This window comes from Jaculus jaculus, chromosome 1 (genome assembly GCF_020740685.1).
Source record: "Jaculus jaculus isolate mJacJac1 chromosome 1, mJacJac1.mat.Y.cur, whole genome shotgun sequence".
Taxonomy (NCBI): Eukaryota; Metazoa; Chordata; class Mammalia; order Rodentia; family Dipodidae; genus Jaculus; species Jaculus jaculus.
This window is the reverse complement of record NC_059102.1, coordinates 179,205,074-179,223,948: the sequence shown is the minus strand read 5'-3', so window position 1 is coordinate 179,223,948 and position 18,875 is coordinate 179,205,074. Positions and strand designations below refer to the sequence as shown.

General features: G+C 45.1%; 1 protein-coding gene across 9 annotated transcripts in view; it reads left to right on the top strand.

The window, feature by feature from the left end:
- Atg13 (autophagy related 13) overlaps positions 1–14,130 on the top strand; it is a 61,950-nt gene extending 47,820 nt beyond the window's left edge. For 4 of the 9 annotated variants that reach the window (XM_045133329.1, XM_045133324.1, XM_045133319.1 and 1 more), the window contains 8 exons: positions 3,201–3,299; positions 4,035–4,145; positions 4,515–4,651; positions 8,531–8,645; positions 9,295–9,372; positions 10,308–10,424; positions 10,989–11,117; positions 12,979–14,130. In XM_045133329.1, the coding sequence (XP_044989264.1) occupies positions 3,201–3,299; positions 4,035–4,145; positions 4,515–4,651; positions 8,531–8,645; positions 9,295–9,372; positions 10,308–10,424; positions 10,989–11,117; positions 12,979–13,056 (864 nt within the window). In that variant the 3' untranslated portion in view covers positions 13,057–14,130. The remainder of the gene's footprint in view (positions 1–3,200; positions 3,300–4,034; positions 4,146–4,514; positions 4,652–8,530; positions 8,646–9,294; positions 9,373–10,307; positions 10,425–10,988; positions 11,118–12,978) is intronic. The other 5 variants (XM_045133332.1, XM_045133338.1, XM_045133342.1 and 2 more) reach the window with 5 other exon arrangements.
- The last annotated feature ends 4,745 nt before the right edge of the window (positions 14,131–18,875 follow it).

Genomic DNA, 18,875 nt, shown 5'->3' with positions numbered 1-18,875 from the left:
CTGGTGTTTGGCACACTCTCCTGCTGATGCTGTTTTCCTGATGTTGGCCAGGAGGTGATACCTAGCCTGTGCTTGTGCCATTATTTTCCCCTGCTATCGTGGAGCTTACCTTTCCTCTCATGAGCTGCTTTTGCTTAGTTGCTTTCTGGCAGCAACACAAAGCTGACTGCAACATTAAATTGGTACCAGTGGAGTGTGGTCGTTACTACTAGAAACCTATGTTGCTTTTGGTGTTTTGGAATTAATTTGCAGGAGGCATGTCGAAGGACTTGAAACCTTGGTTAAGAGACACCTTACAGTGCTTTAAGCAGTGGCTGATGGACTATTCTGTTCAGAGTTGTAAGACCTGAATGTAGTAAGAACTAAGATCTGTGAAATTTAATTTAGAAGGGGACTAAAGAGCTTTGTGTGAGAGGTTTACTATATTTTCCCATGTCCTGAGAACTTACGCAAAGTTACATTGTATAGAAATGTACCAGTATGCACAGAAGGATATGGCACAGAAAGAAATGAAAGCTTTGGGCTAAAGGCAAAAGCTCAGTTCCGTTGCAAATGTTTGAGAAATTACAACCATTGAGATTGGGCCATCTTTTCTGCATTGGGATTACAGAAAGAATATGGACTCTTGGGGTAAGGTGCCTGAATGCTGGAGGTTTCCTGCTCTTCCAACTTGGCTTTATTTTCTCTCTGGATTAACAAGTTGGTAGCCCACCTAGTACTATGGTTATAATAAATGCAGGAGAGGGTCATTGGATTTGCAACATGATTTTGTTTTTAAAAAATGGCCATGGGCAGTGTAATGTAGGGTTGTTGGAAGTCCCTGCATAGAGGCCTGATGGAGCCATGAAGATGAACTATGGGTTGCAGTGGAGACCCAGTGGAGATGTCAGAACTATGGAATGAGCTGTCACCTTAGGATGCATTGTTCCCCAGGCAGTGAGGAAGGAGCCCAGCTGGAGAGGGGGAATTTGAACTCCAGATACTCATTACTGGTTAGAGTTGTCAGACTTGGAGTTAGAGAATTTGATGTTTACCCTGTTTGTTTTAAATCTTTAAAAAAAAAAAAAACTTATTTACTTAAGAGAGAGAAAGAGAAAAAAGGCAGATAGAGAGAAATGGGGACACAAGAGCCACTAGCTGCTGCAAACAAAATCCAGATGCATGTGCCACCTTGTGCATCTGGTTTAGGTGATCTGGGGAATCAAACCTGGGTCCTTTGGTTTTGCAGGCAAGTGCCTTAACCACTAAGCCATCTCTACAGCCCTGTTTTAAATTTTGTGTTCAGTCTTTCTTAAATTTGGACAGAATGCATTGCTTTTTACATCATGGATGGTCATGAGTTTATGCAGTTCAGGGGCAGAATATACTATATATACAGAATTAGGTGTCCCCCATGAAGTCATGTGTTCCGAAACTAGGTCACCAGCTCATGTGCTCTCTCTCTCTCGGTTTCTCTCTCTCTCTCTAATAAGTAAGTAAATAAATAATAAAATATTTAATTAAAAATATTTTATTTACTTATCAGAGAGAAGGCAGCAGATAGAGAATAGGTACACCAGGGCCTCTAGCCACTGCATATGAAGTCCAGATGCATGTACCACCTTGTGCATCTGACTTATGTGGGTAGTGGGGAATTGAACCTGAGTCCTTTGACTTTTCAGGCAAGCACCTTAACTGCTAAGCTGTCTGTCCAGCCCAGTAAAATATGAAAAAATAAAAAATAAAAAGGACCAGGCATGGTGGCACATGTCTTTAATCCCGGCACTCAGGAGGCAGAGATAGGAGGATCGCTGTGAGTTTGAGTCCAGCCTGAGACTACATAGTGAATTCCACATCAGCCTATTTGTAGAGCAAGACCTACCTCAAAAAAAAAAAAAGAAAAAGAAAAAGAAAAAGCTTGCTATGGTAATGCATGCCTTTAATCCCAGCACTTGGGAGGCAGATGTAGGAGGATTGCTGTGAGTTTGAGGCCACCTTGAGACTCCATAGTGAATTCCAGGTCAGCCTGGGCTAGAGAGTGAGACCCTGTCTCAAAAAAACAAAACAAAAAGCCAAAGTGGAGTTGAAAAAAAGACAGACATTTTGAATCCAAAAGAGTAAGAGAGAACAGAATCAGAAAACTACCTGCTATCAGTTCATCTCATCCTTGTTGACATTGTTTCTTCCTTAGTCTGTCCCCCCCACACACACACCAGGAACTTCCATAACTCTTCAGCAGCTGCTGTTGGAAGTGTTGCTGGAGTTCAGTTAATGTATGCTAATGTGCCATTGTTCAGTTGCCAACACAATTAGGGTTTTTGTGTCATTTGGGTACAGTGTTAAGGCATGGAACTTTCTGCTGTGTCCCACAGCCCTGCATCATGTCAGTGTTGATTAGCTAATTGGTCAGATTTAAAACTAAAACAGTAAAACCCCAAGTAATCACCATGCCCATAAGTAGTTTTGAAATTAAAAGAATGCTGGAATGGTCCCAGCTTTTGCTCTTAAGTTCTCCTCCCACACCATAACATCATCAGAACACACCCACACTCCTGCTCATCCCCAAGATGACAGAAAAAGTGTGCACCTGAATTTTTTAAGTTCTGGTCAATAAATGTCAACTGTCCAAACCTGTCCCTACAGATTGTGAGTTACTAGATACAAGCTTCCTCTACCATCAAGGCATCCTCATTCCTCTTGGCCTGCCATGCACCTTCTCTCAAGTGCTTCCTATCTGGAAGCTGTTCTCTCACTTCCTCCAAAGCTTTTTTTTGACTAATGACAGACTAATATTTGGTTCAGGTTGCTCTGTTTTGCTAAGTCATTCCCACTAGAGTCAGTCTGGTTTTATACTTGCCTGTCAAGGAGGTAGGCATGGCTGGGATAGTCACTTCTCAGCCTATCATGGTGGCATACGCCTTTAATCCCAGCATTTGCAAGGCTATGATAGGAGATCACTGTGGGTTCAAGGCCAATCTGCATTACAGAGTGAACCTCAGGTCAGCCTAGTCTAGAGTGAGACTTGCCTCAAAACTGCCCCCCTCAAAAAACAAAAGTCACTTCTCAGGACCCACTTAAGTTGCTGCTTTGGGGAAGCTCCATGTCCCTGCCTCAATCCTAAGTCGCCTGTCTGCCCATCTCTCACTGCTGCCCCTCTGATTTCTTCACTTTTTTCTCAAGTCCCTTTCTTGTTTCTCCTGTCTCTGTGTGTCTGTGCACAGTGTGTGTTTACTGTCACAAAGGCACATTTTCAGACCCCTACTCCTGTGGTGACGGACACTCTGAGAGTCCCCTTGGCAGGACTGGCCTTTTCCCATCAAGTGAGTTCATAATGGGAAGAAGGGGATGTAATCACATGGCTTCTTTCTTCTTAAAAAGTGAAAATAAAGTATAGGGTATATTATTTTAGTGTCCCCCAAGTGTGCTGTGGGATTATTTTGAGGCTTGGTAATTGATTTTCACAGGACATAGTCACAGCCCAGCAACCCAAAATAGGTATTTTCCTTTGCCCTACTACCTTCCGTTGATATGAAAAATACATAGTTATTTATATCAAATTTCCAAATAAACAGTTTAAGACTAGTATTCTTTTTTTTTCCCCCAGTATAAATAGGAGCCTTCCATACCCAGGGGGTGATGGAGAGTATGATTAGAAAAGATGGCCTCCTGTTTCAAAGGGGACTCAAGGACAAAAGAGAAAATAGAGTGACTTTGAGAATGGCTTTAGCTCCAAATTTAGCTTAGGGTTGTGCCTTGAAGATCTGCTGGGCTGGAAACATAAACAGTTAATTGACCCTGTGGAATTAGGGGGCCAGTGTCTCATTGAAGGCCTTAGGAGGCTCTAGAGCTGGGAATCCTTATCCCAGTATACACAAGTCTCTTGTGTTTTCATATCCAAAAAGGCCCTGCTCACCCTTGCATTTCATTCTACCAGGCCTTTGCACTGTGGGCTAGGACTCATTCCCTACCTCTCTACTGAGCTCTATCACCAGTCATGCTAGGATTGCCTGTTTTTTCCTGCCTCTTTTCTGCCCCTCTGTTTTTCTCTTGCTCAGCTCTCAAGCTCTCGCCTTTCCTATCAGCCTGCTGTCCTGGGCCTTGGATCAGCTGACCTGGCTTATCCAATAGTGTTTACTGCTGGCTTAAATGCTACACATCCTCACCAGGTACCTTTCAAGATGGGGAGAACCATGGGCTTTCCAGGGCTGCCTCTGCCCAGGGCAAATCAAGCACAAGTAGTCATGTTTGGAACTTTGGGGGATTAAAATAACTTTCTGAGAGTAAGAAGTATCATAGATTTTCAGGAAGGAAATAGGACTTTCCCAGGCTTTCACTCCCTCCCTCCCTCTCTGTAATCATTACCACACATCTTCTCAGAGCTGCATCCCAAGAGGATAAAGATTCAGTATGGCTGCCTATCTGGTGGCAGCATTGGTGATGGGAAAGTTCCAAAGCAGACACTGTCAAGCTAGGACATGAGGTTCACTTGTTGTTTGATATTGCCATGCTTCACTGTCTTTCCATTTCCCACAAAGCTAATGGTTCCTGGGAAGGAAGGTGGAGTACCATTTACTCCTAACCAGCCTGCCCATGGTGCCCAGGCTGACCAGGAGAGACTGATGACCCACACACCTTCCGATGGGATCCATTGTGCTGCCACACCTACTAGCAGGTGAGTACCCATCTTGGCTCTGCCCTTGTTGAAGCTATCCAGAGGCCTATTGTATGCCCTTAACACTTGCTGACTCGGGCTTGGTGTTTATGCTCCAAATGCCATGAACATCATAGCAGGTGTACAAGGAATCTCCTAGGGCTTAGTTACTAACAGGAAATACCAAGGGCTGAGTTCTTGCCACCTTTGTCCAGGGAAAAAACGGTAAGATATTTTTTCTTGCCCCAAGATTCATTCGATTGGAGTTATCAGGTGTTTCCTGAAAACCTGAAACCTGGGGCAACTGCATGTCTGTGGTTGTGGTTGGGATCCATTTTCCTTTTTTTACTAGATTAGAGCTTCATGGAGACCCTATGGTAATGCTTATTTTTCCACATTTAAAAAAGAAATCAAATTTTCCATCTTTTTTGTTGTTAAAAAACATTTTTAATATGGACAACTTCCATAATTACAGAAAATAAGCCATAATAATTCCCCCCTTTTCCCTTGCAACTCCACTCTCCATCATACCCTTCCCCATCCATCAGTCTCTCTTTTAGTTTTTTAAATATATTTTATTTATTTGAGAGAGATAAAGAGGCATGGGGGGCGGGGTGGAGAATGGCATGCAAGGGCCTCCAGCCACAGCAAATGAATTCCAGATGCATGCGCCCCCTTGTGCATCTGGATTACTTGGGTCCTGGAGAATCGAACCAGGATCCTTTAGCTTTTCAGGCCTTAACCATTAAGCCATCTCTCAAACCCTCTCTTTTATTTATTTATTTTTTTCTTTTTGGTTTTTCAAGGTAGAGTTTCACTCTAGTTCAGGCTGACCTGGAATTCACTTTGTAGTCTCAGAGTGGCCTTGAACTAATGGTCATCGGTTCTCCTACCTCTGCTTTCCAAGTGCTGGGATTAAAGGCGTGTGCCACCATGCCCAGCTCCTCTCTTTTATTTTGATGTCATTATCTTTTCCTCCTATTATGATGGTCTTGTGTAGGTAACATCAGGCACTGTGAGGTCATGGATATCCAGGCTATTTTGTGTCTGGAGGAATATGTTGTAAGGAGTCCTATCCTTCCTTTGGTTTTTACATCCTTTCTGCTACCTCTTCCACAATGGACCCTGAGCCTTGGAAGGTGTAATAGAGATGTTTCAGTGCTGAACACTCCTCTGTCACTTCTTCTCAGCAGTATGGTACCTTCTGAGTCCTCCCAAAGTCACTGCCATCTGAAAAGATAAGCTTCTCTAACCAAAAGTGAGAGTAGTATTAACATATGGTTATGAATGAACTGCCATCTGAAGAGAAGGTTCTCTACCAAAAGTGAGAGTAGCATTAATATAAGGGTATGAACATTAAGAGAAGTGCTTACTGGGCAGTTTGCTGGGCATAGTATATACATTTAGCCAGATACCAGCAAACGTTATACCCCTGGGCCTCATGACTATCCCTGTTGTAGGTTTTCAGTATCAGGCATGTATTCCCTCCCATTTAGTGGGCCTCCAATACAATTAGAGAGTGTTTGGTTCCCCCATAACAGACATGCCAACTATTGCACGCATTGGCTCATTTGGCCTGGCTGGCCAAATTTAAGGCTTGCGGTGTCCATTGTTGTTTATCTCCACTGATGGTTTCTTTCTCTGCCTTGGAACTGCATAAAAAAAGCATAGCTTTTTCCAGCTTTCTGTCAGCTGGTCTACAGGGAGGAGGTTATCAGCTCAGCTCCAGCACGATTTCTCAGTGGCCTTGTAGCCCACGCATGGGGAGTCTTCAGCAATAGGGTCTTAACCATCTATTCCTGGTGGGAAACTAAGAGCCTTGGCAATGGCCTATAATGTTTTGGGGGTATCAGGGACCTTCCTGGCCAACAACTCACTGAAAGGTATCCCATTGTTGGCACTGAAAATTTTCTAATAACAGTCTATGAATTCTGGGTGTGCCCTTGTCCAAAAAAGTAAGTTTTCATATGACTTATTCATACCCTCTTATATTTTGATTAGCCCTCCCTCCACCTTTCCATTATTCAGCTCTTCCCCTGACCTTACTTAGGCTTTTCCACCCCCATTAATTTGCTCTTCTACTTACATATATACAATATCATCCTTTAAATTCCCCCCTCCTTCCTCCCTTTCTGTTTCCTTTATAGCCCCTTTCTAGTTTACTGGCCTCTGCTACTGAGTTTTTTTGTTTGTTTGTTTTGTTTTCAAGGTAGGGTCTCACTCTAGCCCAAGCTGACCTGGAATTCACTGTGGAGTCTCAGGGTGGCCTCGAACTCATGGCAATCCTCCTACCTCTGCCTCCCTAGTGCTGGGATTAAAGGTGTGTGCCACCACCCCCGGGTAGTTTTATTTTTTTGTTTGTTTGTTCTTCTGGTTTTTCGAGGTAGGTTCACACTCTAGTCCAGGCTGACCTGGAATTCACTAGTAGTCTCAGGGTGTGGCCTTCAACTCAAAGCAATTCACCTGCCTACCTCTGCCTCCCCAGTCCTGGGATTAAAGGCGTGTGCCACCACGCCCAGTACTCCTGAATTTTAAATCTTCATTTTAAGACCAAAATGATACATTCCGTGAAATTCAAATGAAGAAGACATCGATCTGGTAGGAAGTGGAAGTTCTTATATTTCTACCCTGTATAAATCATCCACTGTCACCTTTTTAAAGCCCAGAAGGTGGGCTGGAAAGATAAATAGAGATTAAGACACTTACCTGCAAAGCCAAAGGCTCCAGATTTGATTCCCCAGTACCCATGTAAAACCAGGTGCACAAGGTAGTGCATGTGTTTAGAGCTTGTTTGCAGTGGCTAGAGGCCCTGGTGTGCCCATTTTCTCTCTCTCTCCATCTGCCTGCCTCTCTTTCTCTCTCAAATATATATATTAAAAAAAAACAAACAGATGGAGGCTGGGCGTGGTGGCACACACCTTTAATCCCAGCACTAGGGAGGCAGAGGTAGGAGGATTGCTGTGAGTTCAAGGCCACCCTGAGACTCCATAGTGAATTCCAGGTCAGCCTGGGCTAGAGTGAGACCCTACCTCAACCCCCCCCCCAAAAAAAAGGAGTAATTTTGTGGCAGTGTTTGCCTAGTAGGTACCAGGTCTAACTTTAGTTCATCTCCAGTAGCACAAAGTAAATAAAGGGCCTCAGGATGGTAAATCTTGAGGTCACCTAGCTTTGCATGTAGTTAGGGTACAGCCTGCCCCCAACTGCAAAGTGCCTGCTCCTTCCTGCTGACAAATACTATCCCTAGGGAGCCACTTTACCCTGCCTAGATTAGGAAGCTCCTAGAGATAATGAGATTACCCACCATCCATGAACTTTCTCACTGGAGACATGCCTGATGTATTTTTTTTTCATTCCCACAATGGAGTATTAGGAGGGAAACTTTTAGGAAAATTTTTGTTTTCAGATTTTTTGTTGTTGTTGCTGTTGTTTTTTGACATAGGGCCTCTCTTTAGCCCAGGTTGACCTGGAATTCACTCTGTAGTCTCAGCATGGCCTCAAACTCACAGTGATCCTCCTACTTCTGCCTCCAGAGTGCTGGGATTAAAGGCATGCACCTCTACACCTGGCTTTAGGAAAAATTTTGTATATGTGCTATTTGTCAGGAAAAATAGTTTATTCCTAGCTTTTCAAACTTCCATCCTTTCTTCTACTTCCTCTGTTAGATGTTAGATGTATGCTAAGTATCTTAATACAGATCCCATTTGTACAGCAAGTACTTCACTGGCTGAGCCCACAAATGCAGAAAGACAGTAACAGCAACCAGACCCCACAGTATTCTGTCCCACATGGGTGGTTTGGAGCTACTTCCTGCCCCGGCTGCAGATTCTCATGAAAGTGGACTTAAGGGGAATTAAGTCATTCTGGTTGAGAATGAGCATCCACTTTTCCTTTCTTCCTTAGTGAGGATACTGAAACTGTGTCCAATAGCAGCGAGGGACGGGCCTCTCCTCATGATGTCTTGGAGACTGTGTTTGCCCGAAAAGTGGGAGCCTTTGTCAACAAACCCATGAACCAGGTGAATCTTCTGTTATTGCCACTTGTGAGATTGTCTGTGTCTTTTAGGGTAAGGCTCTGTAGGTCAAATCCTTGCAAAATTGTGTGTATGGTTTTTGGTTTTTGGTTTTTTTTTTTTTTGGTTTTTTTTTTTTTTTTTTTTTTTGGTTTTTCGAGGTAGGGTCTCACTCTGGTCCAGGCTGACCTGGAATTAACTCTGTCATCTCAGGGTGGCCTTGAACTCATGGCAATCCTCCTACCTCTGCCTCCCGAGTGCTGGGATTAAAGGTGTGCGCCACCATGCCCGACTTTGTTTTTTTTTTTTTTTTTTTTTTTGAAGAGGGTTAATAACCTGTGACTCCTTTAGAAACTGTATACTGTATTGTTCAAAAACACTGAGCCATTGCCTCAGCCTTACTTTGAATTAGAAAGTTCTTCCTTAGTGGGTTCTGTGATACATTTGTGATTACTATGGAGCAAGCATCCTAGATCATTCTTGAATCCTCTACTGAGTCTATATGTGATTGGATACAGGGATGCAAAGTTTTCAGGGCAGTATAGTTGCCCTAGCTATGAGAACATGCTGGACCTCTGACCTTCTGGCCACCTGTCAGAAACACTTGTACCTGGGAAGGGGCAGGCAGGAATGCTTCTTTCATATGTCTCTTCAGGTGACTCTGACAAGTTTGGACATACCTTTTGCCATGTTTGCTCCCAAGAATTTGGAGCTAGAGGATACTGATCCTATGGTGAGTCTACCAGCAACTACCATTTCCCAGAGATGGTGCAGTACTCATTCTTCCAGGGCCATAGGCACTAAGTCCTCCACAGGACTTAAGCCAGGGTCCTTGATTTATGGATTTGTAGCCAGCATTAGATTTTTCTTTTTCCTTCCTTGTCTTTTAAATATTTTATTTATTTTTTGGGGAGAGCAGGGAAGAGAGATAGACAGGAAGAGGCAGATAGAGAATGGGGATGCCTGGGCCTCTAGCCACTGTAAATGAACTCCAGATGCATACACCACCTTATACAAACCTGACTTATGTGGTTACTGGGGAATCAAACATGGGTCCTTAGACTTCACAGGCAAGCACCTTAACGCTTAAGCCATCTCATCTTTCTTCCTTTCTCTCTTTTTTTTTTAAAAATTATTTATTTATTGCGACAGACACAGAGAGAAAGACAGATAGAGGGAGAGAGAGAATGGGCGCACCAGGGTTTCCAGCCTCTGCAAACAAACTCCAGACGCGTGCACCCCCTTGTGCATCTGGCTAACGTGGGACTTGGGGAACCCAGCCTCGAACCGGGGTCCTTAGGCTTCACAGGCAAGCGCTTAACCGCTAAGCCATCTCTCCAGCCCCTTTCTCTCTCTTTAAGGCAAGGTTTCATTCTAGCCTGGGTTGACCTAGAATTTACTCTGTAATCCAGGCTAGCCTTTAAGTTCTTGGTGATATCTCCTATCTCAAGTACTGGGATTATAGGCATAAGCTGCCATGCCTGGTTTTGGCCTATAATTCTCTATGTAGCCCAGGCTGGCCTCCAACTTGGAATTCTCCTGTCTTAGCCTCTCATGTGCTACTGGGATTACAATTATTACTGAGCATTAGTTTTCTGACATAGTGGCTAACAGTAATGTGTATCTGGTTCATTGAATCAGCCCTAATTTTTCCTTCCTTTGAATTAGGTGAACCCCCCAGAGTCTCCAGGGACAACGTCTCCTCTCCATGGCAGCCTGCACTCCGATGGCTCCAGTGGGGCCAGCAGTGGCAACAATCATGATGACTTCGTTATGATTGATTTTGTAAGTTACCCTCACCTCCCTTGGCCTTTGCTGTCCCAGAGAAAGGAAACCTAGAAGCATCTATTGCCCTTGAATAACATTTTTCTCCCAGGAATGAGTCGAGATATGGGATACCCTAATACACTGTCTGGGAAGACATTTGAAAGCCCATGAACAACAATACAGCATTTTGTGCCATGTCTGGTACGAATTCAACTCCATGTGAGGATTTCCAGTAGTAGCCTTAGGTCCTGCTCATGCCTAAATGAAAGGTTTTTTGTTTAGGAAAGAAATATGAGAGGAGGGGGCATGAACTTAACTGGGGAGAGGAATATTATCAGCGGGATAAGAAGTCCATAGCCCAGACAGGCAAGGTGTAAAGATTACTCTTCCTAAGACAAGCCTAGAAGGACCTTTTCTTTGTTACCTCCTGGAAAAAAATTGGCTGTTCATAGTTTATCTTTTCTGTAACTTTCCTTCATGGTCCATAGGTAATACATATATATATATATATATATATATATATATTAAATATGTAATATAAATATATAAATATATATAAATAAATCTGTCTTGTTTTTGAAGAAACCGGCTTTTTCTAAAGACGACATTCTTCCAATGGACTTGGGGACCTTTTATCGTGAATTTCAGAATCCCCCTCAGCTGAGTAGCCTCTCCATAGATATCGGAGCCCAGTCCATGGCTGAAGACTTGGTATGGAAACTTCTTCTCCTCTATGCTCCTTCTCTAACTTCCTGCCCCATTTGTTGGTCGTTTGTGTGCTTAAGCCCTGCAGAGCTCTTTCTGATCCCCATGCACCCTTTGCTTCCATCTTTCCTAAAAATCAGTGTTGCTTGCACATTCCTCTTCTGGGCCTGCTATCTGTCACCAGGTCTGACACTCATGAATGATTCTGAGGGCCAGTGCTCTTGCCTTCTTCAGAGGGCTCCTTCCTACATCCAGTGCTTCTTATGCTGCCATATGTCCTGAGTCTGACCATAATTACCACATCTCTGCCTAGGGCATATCCTGTTTCCTGCATCTGAAGGGCAGAAGAGTGCTCTGCACAAAGCTCAAAACTCAGAATGGTTATTCCATGAGACTGTATGGTTTCACTGCCCAAAGTGGGACTCATCCCACACAGAAATCAGAGTCCCTGGGATGTGCTGCCCTTAATTTGCTTAAGCACAAAACCATATTCAGCAATAACAGCATAAGCATAATACTGATTATTAACTTTTATTGGGGTGGTCTAAGCTCCAGATGTAATTTGTGTGTAGTGGCAGGAACAGACCTTGGACCCTGGGAAAATGCTCTATCACTGAGGCACACCTCCAGCCCTGCCAAGCATTTTTCTAAATGCTTTAACATGAATCTTCAATAGACCTATAATGTGGATTTTCTTATCTCATTTTACATAAAAGAAAGCCAATATTATTACACAGTTGGGCAAAACAGAATTTTGATCCTGAAGGGTCTGACTCCTGAACTTAGCCCTCTGATCACCAGTTTTCAGCCTCTTGTGTGACTTTCACTTAGAAGGAAATGTTGTCTCAGTGCTCACAATATGATCTCCAGTCAGTTCCAGTTCCCCTCCTTTCATGGCCTGCCACCCCACAGCAGCTGTCCTGAGACTTGCCTCAGTTGTCAAGATGTCCATGCTAGTCTCCATCTTTTCCAAAGTCTCTTATGCTTAATCCCAGCCAGGTCTTTGCAGTGATTCAACCAGCGGGTGCATTTTCTGTTGTGTAGTCCTAATGGAGGTGAACCACTAGGGAGCACCAGGACTTCATGAATACCTGGCCCTGTAGGACAGGCCAGCAATTCGTGGTTTTCAGTTGTCTTTTCCTCTACTTCTCTTTATTTTTATTTATTTATGAGAGAGAGAATGGGCACACCAGGGTCTATAGCCACTGCAGACTAACTCTAGACACATGCACCACCATGTACATCTGGCTCATGTGGGTACTGGGGAATCGAACCTGGGTCCTTAGGGTTCGCAGGCAAGTGCCTTAACAATCACTAAACCATCTTCTCCAGCTCTTCTTCTACTTCTCTTTTTCACTGTCCCTGCTGGCATCCCAGCTACTTTAAAAATGAAGGTATGCAGGTCTCCACAGATATACCCTCAGGCCAGTCTTGGTGTGCAGTTGGTGGCCTTGGCTCCCAGGGCATGAAAATTCTTTTTTTTTTTTTTTTTTTGAAAATTCTTTATAAACTTTATGGGTTTACAGAGCTTTAAGCTTGTAGTTTCAAGTTTCATTCTAGTGTCAGTCTGCTCTATACAGAGAACATAAAAAGTGCATTTCATGTTTAACTTCTCAGTGTCTTCTGTCTTTGGCCTGGTGTGCCTTTTCTGTTTTATTAGTGTGAGCCACTTGGATTCCATAGACTGCTGTGCCTGAGGACATGTACCCTCCTCCATCCTGATGTCAGCTGTTCCCTTTCTTCTGCTTGCCCAGTCTAGCACTGTCCAGCTGATTTCTTAGTCTTGCTTATTCTCCATTCTGCTGACTGGCTGGCTGCCTCTCAAAGGCCAGCCTGAGTAAGCCCCACTCCTCTCTTCCTCGTACAGGACTCGTTACCAGAGAAGCTGGCTGTGCATGAGAAGAATGTGCGAGAATTTGATGCCTTTGTAGAAACCCTGCAGTAAAAGTGTCCTCAGTACCAGCAGCATCCCCTTCGGTGGTCCCAGGGGACAGAGAACCTCCCACTCCTCAGCTGTTCCCATCTCTCATGCTGCTCCTGGCCAGGTGGAGGGCAGAATGGTTCCCCATGGAAACCCTGAAGTCCCTGCTCTTGGACCTCCTGGAGTCTCTGTGGTACAGTCAGGCCCAGTGTCTGCCTTTGGGAGGACTCACTCTCTGGCCTTAGAGATGGAGACTGGCTGTAACAAACAAGCCTCAGCAAGACCATCTGTGTCCCCACCCATCCTCATATGCTTCACAGAGGGTGTCAGCCAGTTCCTTCTGCTACCAGACTCCTGCCTGGGTCTGCCCTGCAGCTGGCCCCTGCCTGTCCATCCTTACCACCAACTATTTTACATTCCAGCTGGTGGCCCAGAGACTTGGGCAAGACAGAAAGAGGAAGGAGACTAAGGAGTCTGTGGTGGGAGAAGGAAGGCCTCTTGTTGGCTCTCAGTGTTATCCATAGTTCCTGGGCCATCCCTCCCTCTTTTCCTCTTCCCTTTGTCTTCCCTCTCTACCTTCCCTCCTCTTTTCCCTTCTCCCTCTGCCTCTCCCCTAGTGCCCTCATTCTTGGCAAATATAACAGGTTCACCTGGTCAAGATGACAAGAGCTACAAAGCCAGCCATAAGCCCTAAAGATTGTGTCTCTAAAGGCCTACCTAAAATTTTGTTAGTCACACATTTTCTTCCCCCTCACACACACCCCTCGCCCACAAATTGCTGCTGCTTGGATATAGGGCATGGTAAATATTTATTAATTTCAGAGAAATCAGATATTTTATAGAGAAAATATGTTTGAGGCTAGCTGTTTAACTCGGGGAAGGTGGAGGTCCTCTTCCTGGCATGGAGGCCTCCTGTGGAGGTTCCTCAGAATCCATGCTTCTATTCTGAGGATCTTCCTGTTTCATAGAAGGAGGGATCAAGAATGGGGCTGGGAAGGTGGCTCAGCAGTTGAAGGCACTTGCTTGGCAAAGTGTGCCAGCTCAAGTTCAGTTCAGCCAACCATGTAAGCTGGGAGCAAAAAAAAAAAAAAAGGCCTGTCTGCTGTTCATTTGTAGTGGCAAGTGGCTGTGGTGCACGCATGTGCATGCACATCCCCACAAATATTTTTTATTTTTATTTTTTGGTTTTTTTTTTTTTTTTTTTTTTTTTGGTTTTTCAAGGTAGGGTCTCACTCTGGCTCAGGCTGACCTGGAATTCACCATGTAGTCTCAGGCTGGCCTCGAACTCTCAGCGATCCTCCTACCTCTGCCTCCCGAGTGCTGGGATTAAAGGCGTGCGCCACCACACCCGGCATTATTTTTTGGTTTTTTGAGATAGGGTCTCACTCTGATCCAGGCTGACCTGGAATTAACTATGTCACACAAATAATTTTTAAAAGAGGGGCTGGCAAGGTAAGCACTCAAAGCTGTATAGGCTTTGCTTTGCACATTTGCATGCTCCTGGTGAGCATCCTCACTGACTGTTGTGGCGGCCCAAGAAGTCTTGGGTTTGTTAAAAGTAATGACTCATCAAGAGTTGTGAGGCATGTAGAGCCCCTGCTAGTGGACTGCTTGGTCCCAAGCCTCAGCTGGTCTGTGGAGCTGTCCTTCCTCCCTTTAGTCTCAGGTCTGTACACTGCCCTGGATTTACTATATGGATTTATTCCCTGTTGAGAAATCAAAGCTGGGTTTCTGGTTGACTTAACCCTTCAGGTATTGTTGCTTGAGTAAGTCAAGTGCCTCGCCATCTGTCCTGTCCCAGCTGAACCTCTGGCCTGGCCAAGAGAGCCAGTCTTCCTGTTCCTCCTGGGTCTTCCTTGGCAGCAGCTGTTAGCAGAGCAGGTGGCTCTCAACTGCTTGTTAGTAAACTGCATTAACACTTCTCACCTACAAGGCTGACCTCTGAGGGCCAGAATGGGCTCTAGGGAGGCAGGGAGTCCATCCCCTGTGCATGCTTCTGCTGCTACAAAGAAAGTTCCCCGGAGACCAACTTGTCTTATAGTCTTTGGAGTAGGCACATTCAAAACCTGCTGAACCAGATTTGCCTCCAGGGCCAATACTGAGGAGGGAAAGGGCTCTGCCAAGTATTGATATGACCATCTCATCCACTGCCCCTCTTCAGTCCTTGCATGGAAAGGCCTGTTAACCATTGTCTAAAACAGTCCTCTGCTTGCCAATCTGGTCTCTGGGCAACAAGCCTTTCTCCCAGACTCCATCTGGGAAGAGATCAGATAGCTGAGCTGAGCAACCTTGGAAGTGGTCAGTGCCCCTCAGCCCTACAGTGGCAGGGATGAGCTCTAGATTGACGCCTGCAGCACCCAGATGTAGCTGGGTCCAGTCAGATGTAGCTGGGACCAGTCATCTGCCTCCGGGTGACAAAGACCCCTTCTCCAGCCTCCTTCAGTGTACTTTGGAAATAAGAGCTACACTTCAAAATGTATTCAAGAGATTTCCAATAAATTTTTTTTCTGTACTTTACAGCTTCCTGTTCTCTAAGTTGTCTGAATACCTGGGACCCAATTTGTACCTCTGTGCAGGGCTAGGCCACCAATCAACTCCATAGGAAGGAAAGAGGAAGGCCTTGTAAAATTCCAAAAGTTCTTTGAGTCTGGCAGGGCTGTGTGGACTTTACCCTTTAGTATATGCAATACCTTATCCTGTAGGAGATGGTCTTGGCTCAGAGAGAGGAATCTTTGCCATGTGTCCTACAGAAGACATAATAAGGAGTGGTGGCTGAGCAGGGGAGCGGGGAGGGAGTGAAGTAGCAGGAAGTCAAAGCCTGTACAAAATTTTTTCAAGGTAGGATCTTGCTCTAGCCCAGGCTGACCTGGAATTCACTATGTAGACTCAGGGTAGCCGTGAACTCAAGGTGATCCTCCTACTTCTGCCTCCCAAGTGCTGGGATTAAAGGTGCTTGCCACCATGTCCAACTATATTTGTTTTGACACCCTGATCTGACAGACTCCAACAAGGGCAGTAGGTTCTGAAGAGCAACAAAGAGTAAAAAAACTAGCAGGGATCGAGGCTGTCACCCAGGGACTTGGGCAACAGGCATCTGAACCCTGGCAAAACTAACCCCTGCCTCCTAGCATGCCTTAGTTGATGGTGGAGCCATTGTCAGAGGCAGAAATGGTTCTAGATGTGAATGAGAACTGGACATTGCTAAGTAGGTTGCTCTGTACAGAAAGGATTATCCTTGATGATTCTTCTCTGGAGTCCCCAAAGAGCAAAGTGCTTAGTTGCCCCATAGCCAGCAATGGTGTCCTATGCCTTGAAAACATCTGGACTGGGGAGATGACTCAGTTGATAAAGTGAGTGCATAAACGTGAGAATTCACATGCCCAGTAGACATGTAAAAATTGCCAGCTACGGTGGTGTGTGCCCATAGTCTCAGCACTGCACACGTGCACCTGTACACACGCACACTTGGGCTCCACCCAAGAGACCAGTTGCTAAGGCAATGCTAATTGCAGAAGACCTGCCAAGAGCCCAGCCCAAGTAAACAGCCCTCCCTGTCCGTGTTCCTTGTTTTCCCTGGTCACTGCCTCTGTTCATCTCACAGCTTAGAGCCGAGCACAGCTACCGAGAAGGGAGGCTGTCAGTGCTTTTTGTCACTCTGTACCTAGATGAACGCCACAGCTATGCAATGGGACTACTTTCCTGGAACTCGTGGCTGTTGTTTATAACACTGTTGTCAACATTGCCTGAGCCTGTGGCCACCTTATTCCAACACCGGGAAGAGGAGGAAAAGCAGACCCTGCTGGGGCCACCATAGCCTCCTGAAAGCAAGAGGAAAGCTAGAGCAAACTCAGAACTTGATCCTGTTAGCTGTGACGAGTGAAGTTCTATCTTTTGCCTTTCCACTGACAAAGCATTAACAAAAAGTTCACATAAAAGCTGTGGTAGTGCACACCTTGAATCCCAACACTCGGGAGGCAGAGGCAGTAGGATCGCTGAGTTTGAGGCCTGCCTAGGACTACAGGGTGAATCCTAAAGTCAGTCTGGGCTAGAGGGAGACCCTACCTCGAGATACCAAATGAGAAAAAAAGGCAAGTATGGGGGTACATGCTTGTAAATCTGTACTCAAAAGGGAGGAGCAGAAGAATCACAAATTAATTCAAGGCCAGTCTGGCCTACACACTGAGTTCCAGGCCCAGGCTACCAGAATGTGACCCTATTTCAATAAAACAATATGCAAATAAGATTCACCATCTTGGGCTGGAAAGATGGCTCAGCAGTCACAGGCACTTTCAAAGCTGGGTTTGATTCCCCAGTATCCATGTAAAGCCAAATGCACAAAATGGTGAATGCTTCTAAAGTTCCTTTGCAGTGGTTGGGGGCCCTGGTGTCATTCTGTGTCTCTATCTCTGCTTGCAGATAAATAAAAAGCTGGGTGAATAGCTGGGCGTGGGGGCGCACGCCTTTAATCCCAGCACTCAGGAGGCAGAGGTAGGAGGATCACCAAGAGTTTGAGGCCACCCTGAGATGACAGAGTTAATTCCAGGTCAGCCTGGACAAGAGTGAGACCCTACCTCGAAAAACCAAAAAAAAAAAAGCTGGGTGAGATGGCTCATGCCTTTAATCCCAGCACTCAGGAGACAGATAGGAGGATCGCTTGATTTTGAGGCCACCCTGAGGCTACCTAGTGAATTCCAGGTCAACCCAGGATGAAAGCAAGACCCTATCTCAAAAACAAACACCCCCACACACAAAAAAAATAAAAAATAAAAAATAAAATGTGCTCAAAAGATGGAAGGAAGGGCTGGAGAGATGGCTTAGCGGTTAAGCGCTTGCCTATGAAGCCTAAGGACCCCGGTTCAAGGCTCAGTTCCCCAGGTCCCACATTAGCCAGATGCACAAGGGGGCGCACGCATCTGGAGTTCATTTGCAGAGGCTGGAAGCCCTGGCACGCCCACTCACTCTCTCTCTCCCTCTATCTGCCTTTCTCTCTGTGTCTGTCGCTCTCAAATAAACAAATAAATAAATAAATAAATAAATAAATAAATAAATAAATAAAAAGATGGAAGGAAAACCAGGCCTTCTATATTTTCTGTGGGGGCTAGTGGCAGTGAAAAGAGCCTAGCTTCCTAAACTGAGGGTAGGAAATGAAAGAAAAGTGAGATAATTAAAATCCAAGTTGCACATGAATTTGGGACTGTCGATGGCATTATGGTCATTCTTGTTATTTACCATAGATATTATTTCGGGTCCTCAGAGGAACATTTCTGATACACAGTCTATGACTTCCAGCAATTAAAGCTGGTAACGTGACCAGGATTCAAACCCTCGTGTGACCAAAAAGCCCACCCTGTTGTTCAACACAGACCAATCTAGTTTTCTGTCTCGCAACTTTCCTTCAGGGTCCCGCTGGGAGAGGAGGCCCAGCTCCTAGGAGACAACACAGCAACAGGCTGGGATGTTCATGTGCAGAAGGAAGCACATCAGTACCTTGTTGATACTTTGCCACCTAGAGGACAGTCAGAAAGCTGGCCTGTGATGCAAGTGAACAAGATGGGTAAGGGGAACAGATGATAAAGTAGAACGCTGTCCTTTGGGCATAACATGCCTGTTACCATGTGACTCTCCCAGCCCTTCCCTCCCCCTCTCAGCTGTATGTAATTCTGCCCCGGTTACATAAGTCTTAGGAGTGCCAGAGTACTTGGAAGGTTAGCTGAAGGAGGGACTCCTCTGATGCAGCTCTTAGGGAGCTTGTCACCTGTGCTTGAGTACTTTTGGTTTTTGTTTTTTCAAGGTAGGGTGTTGCTCTAGCTCAGGCTGACCTGTAATTCAATATGTAGTCTCAG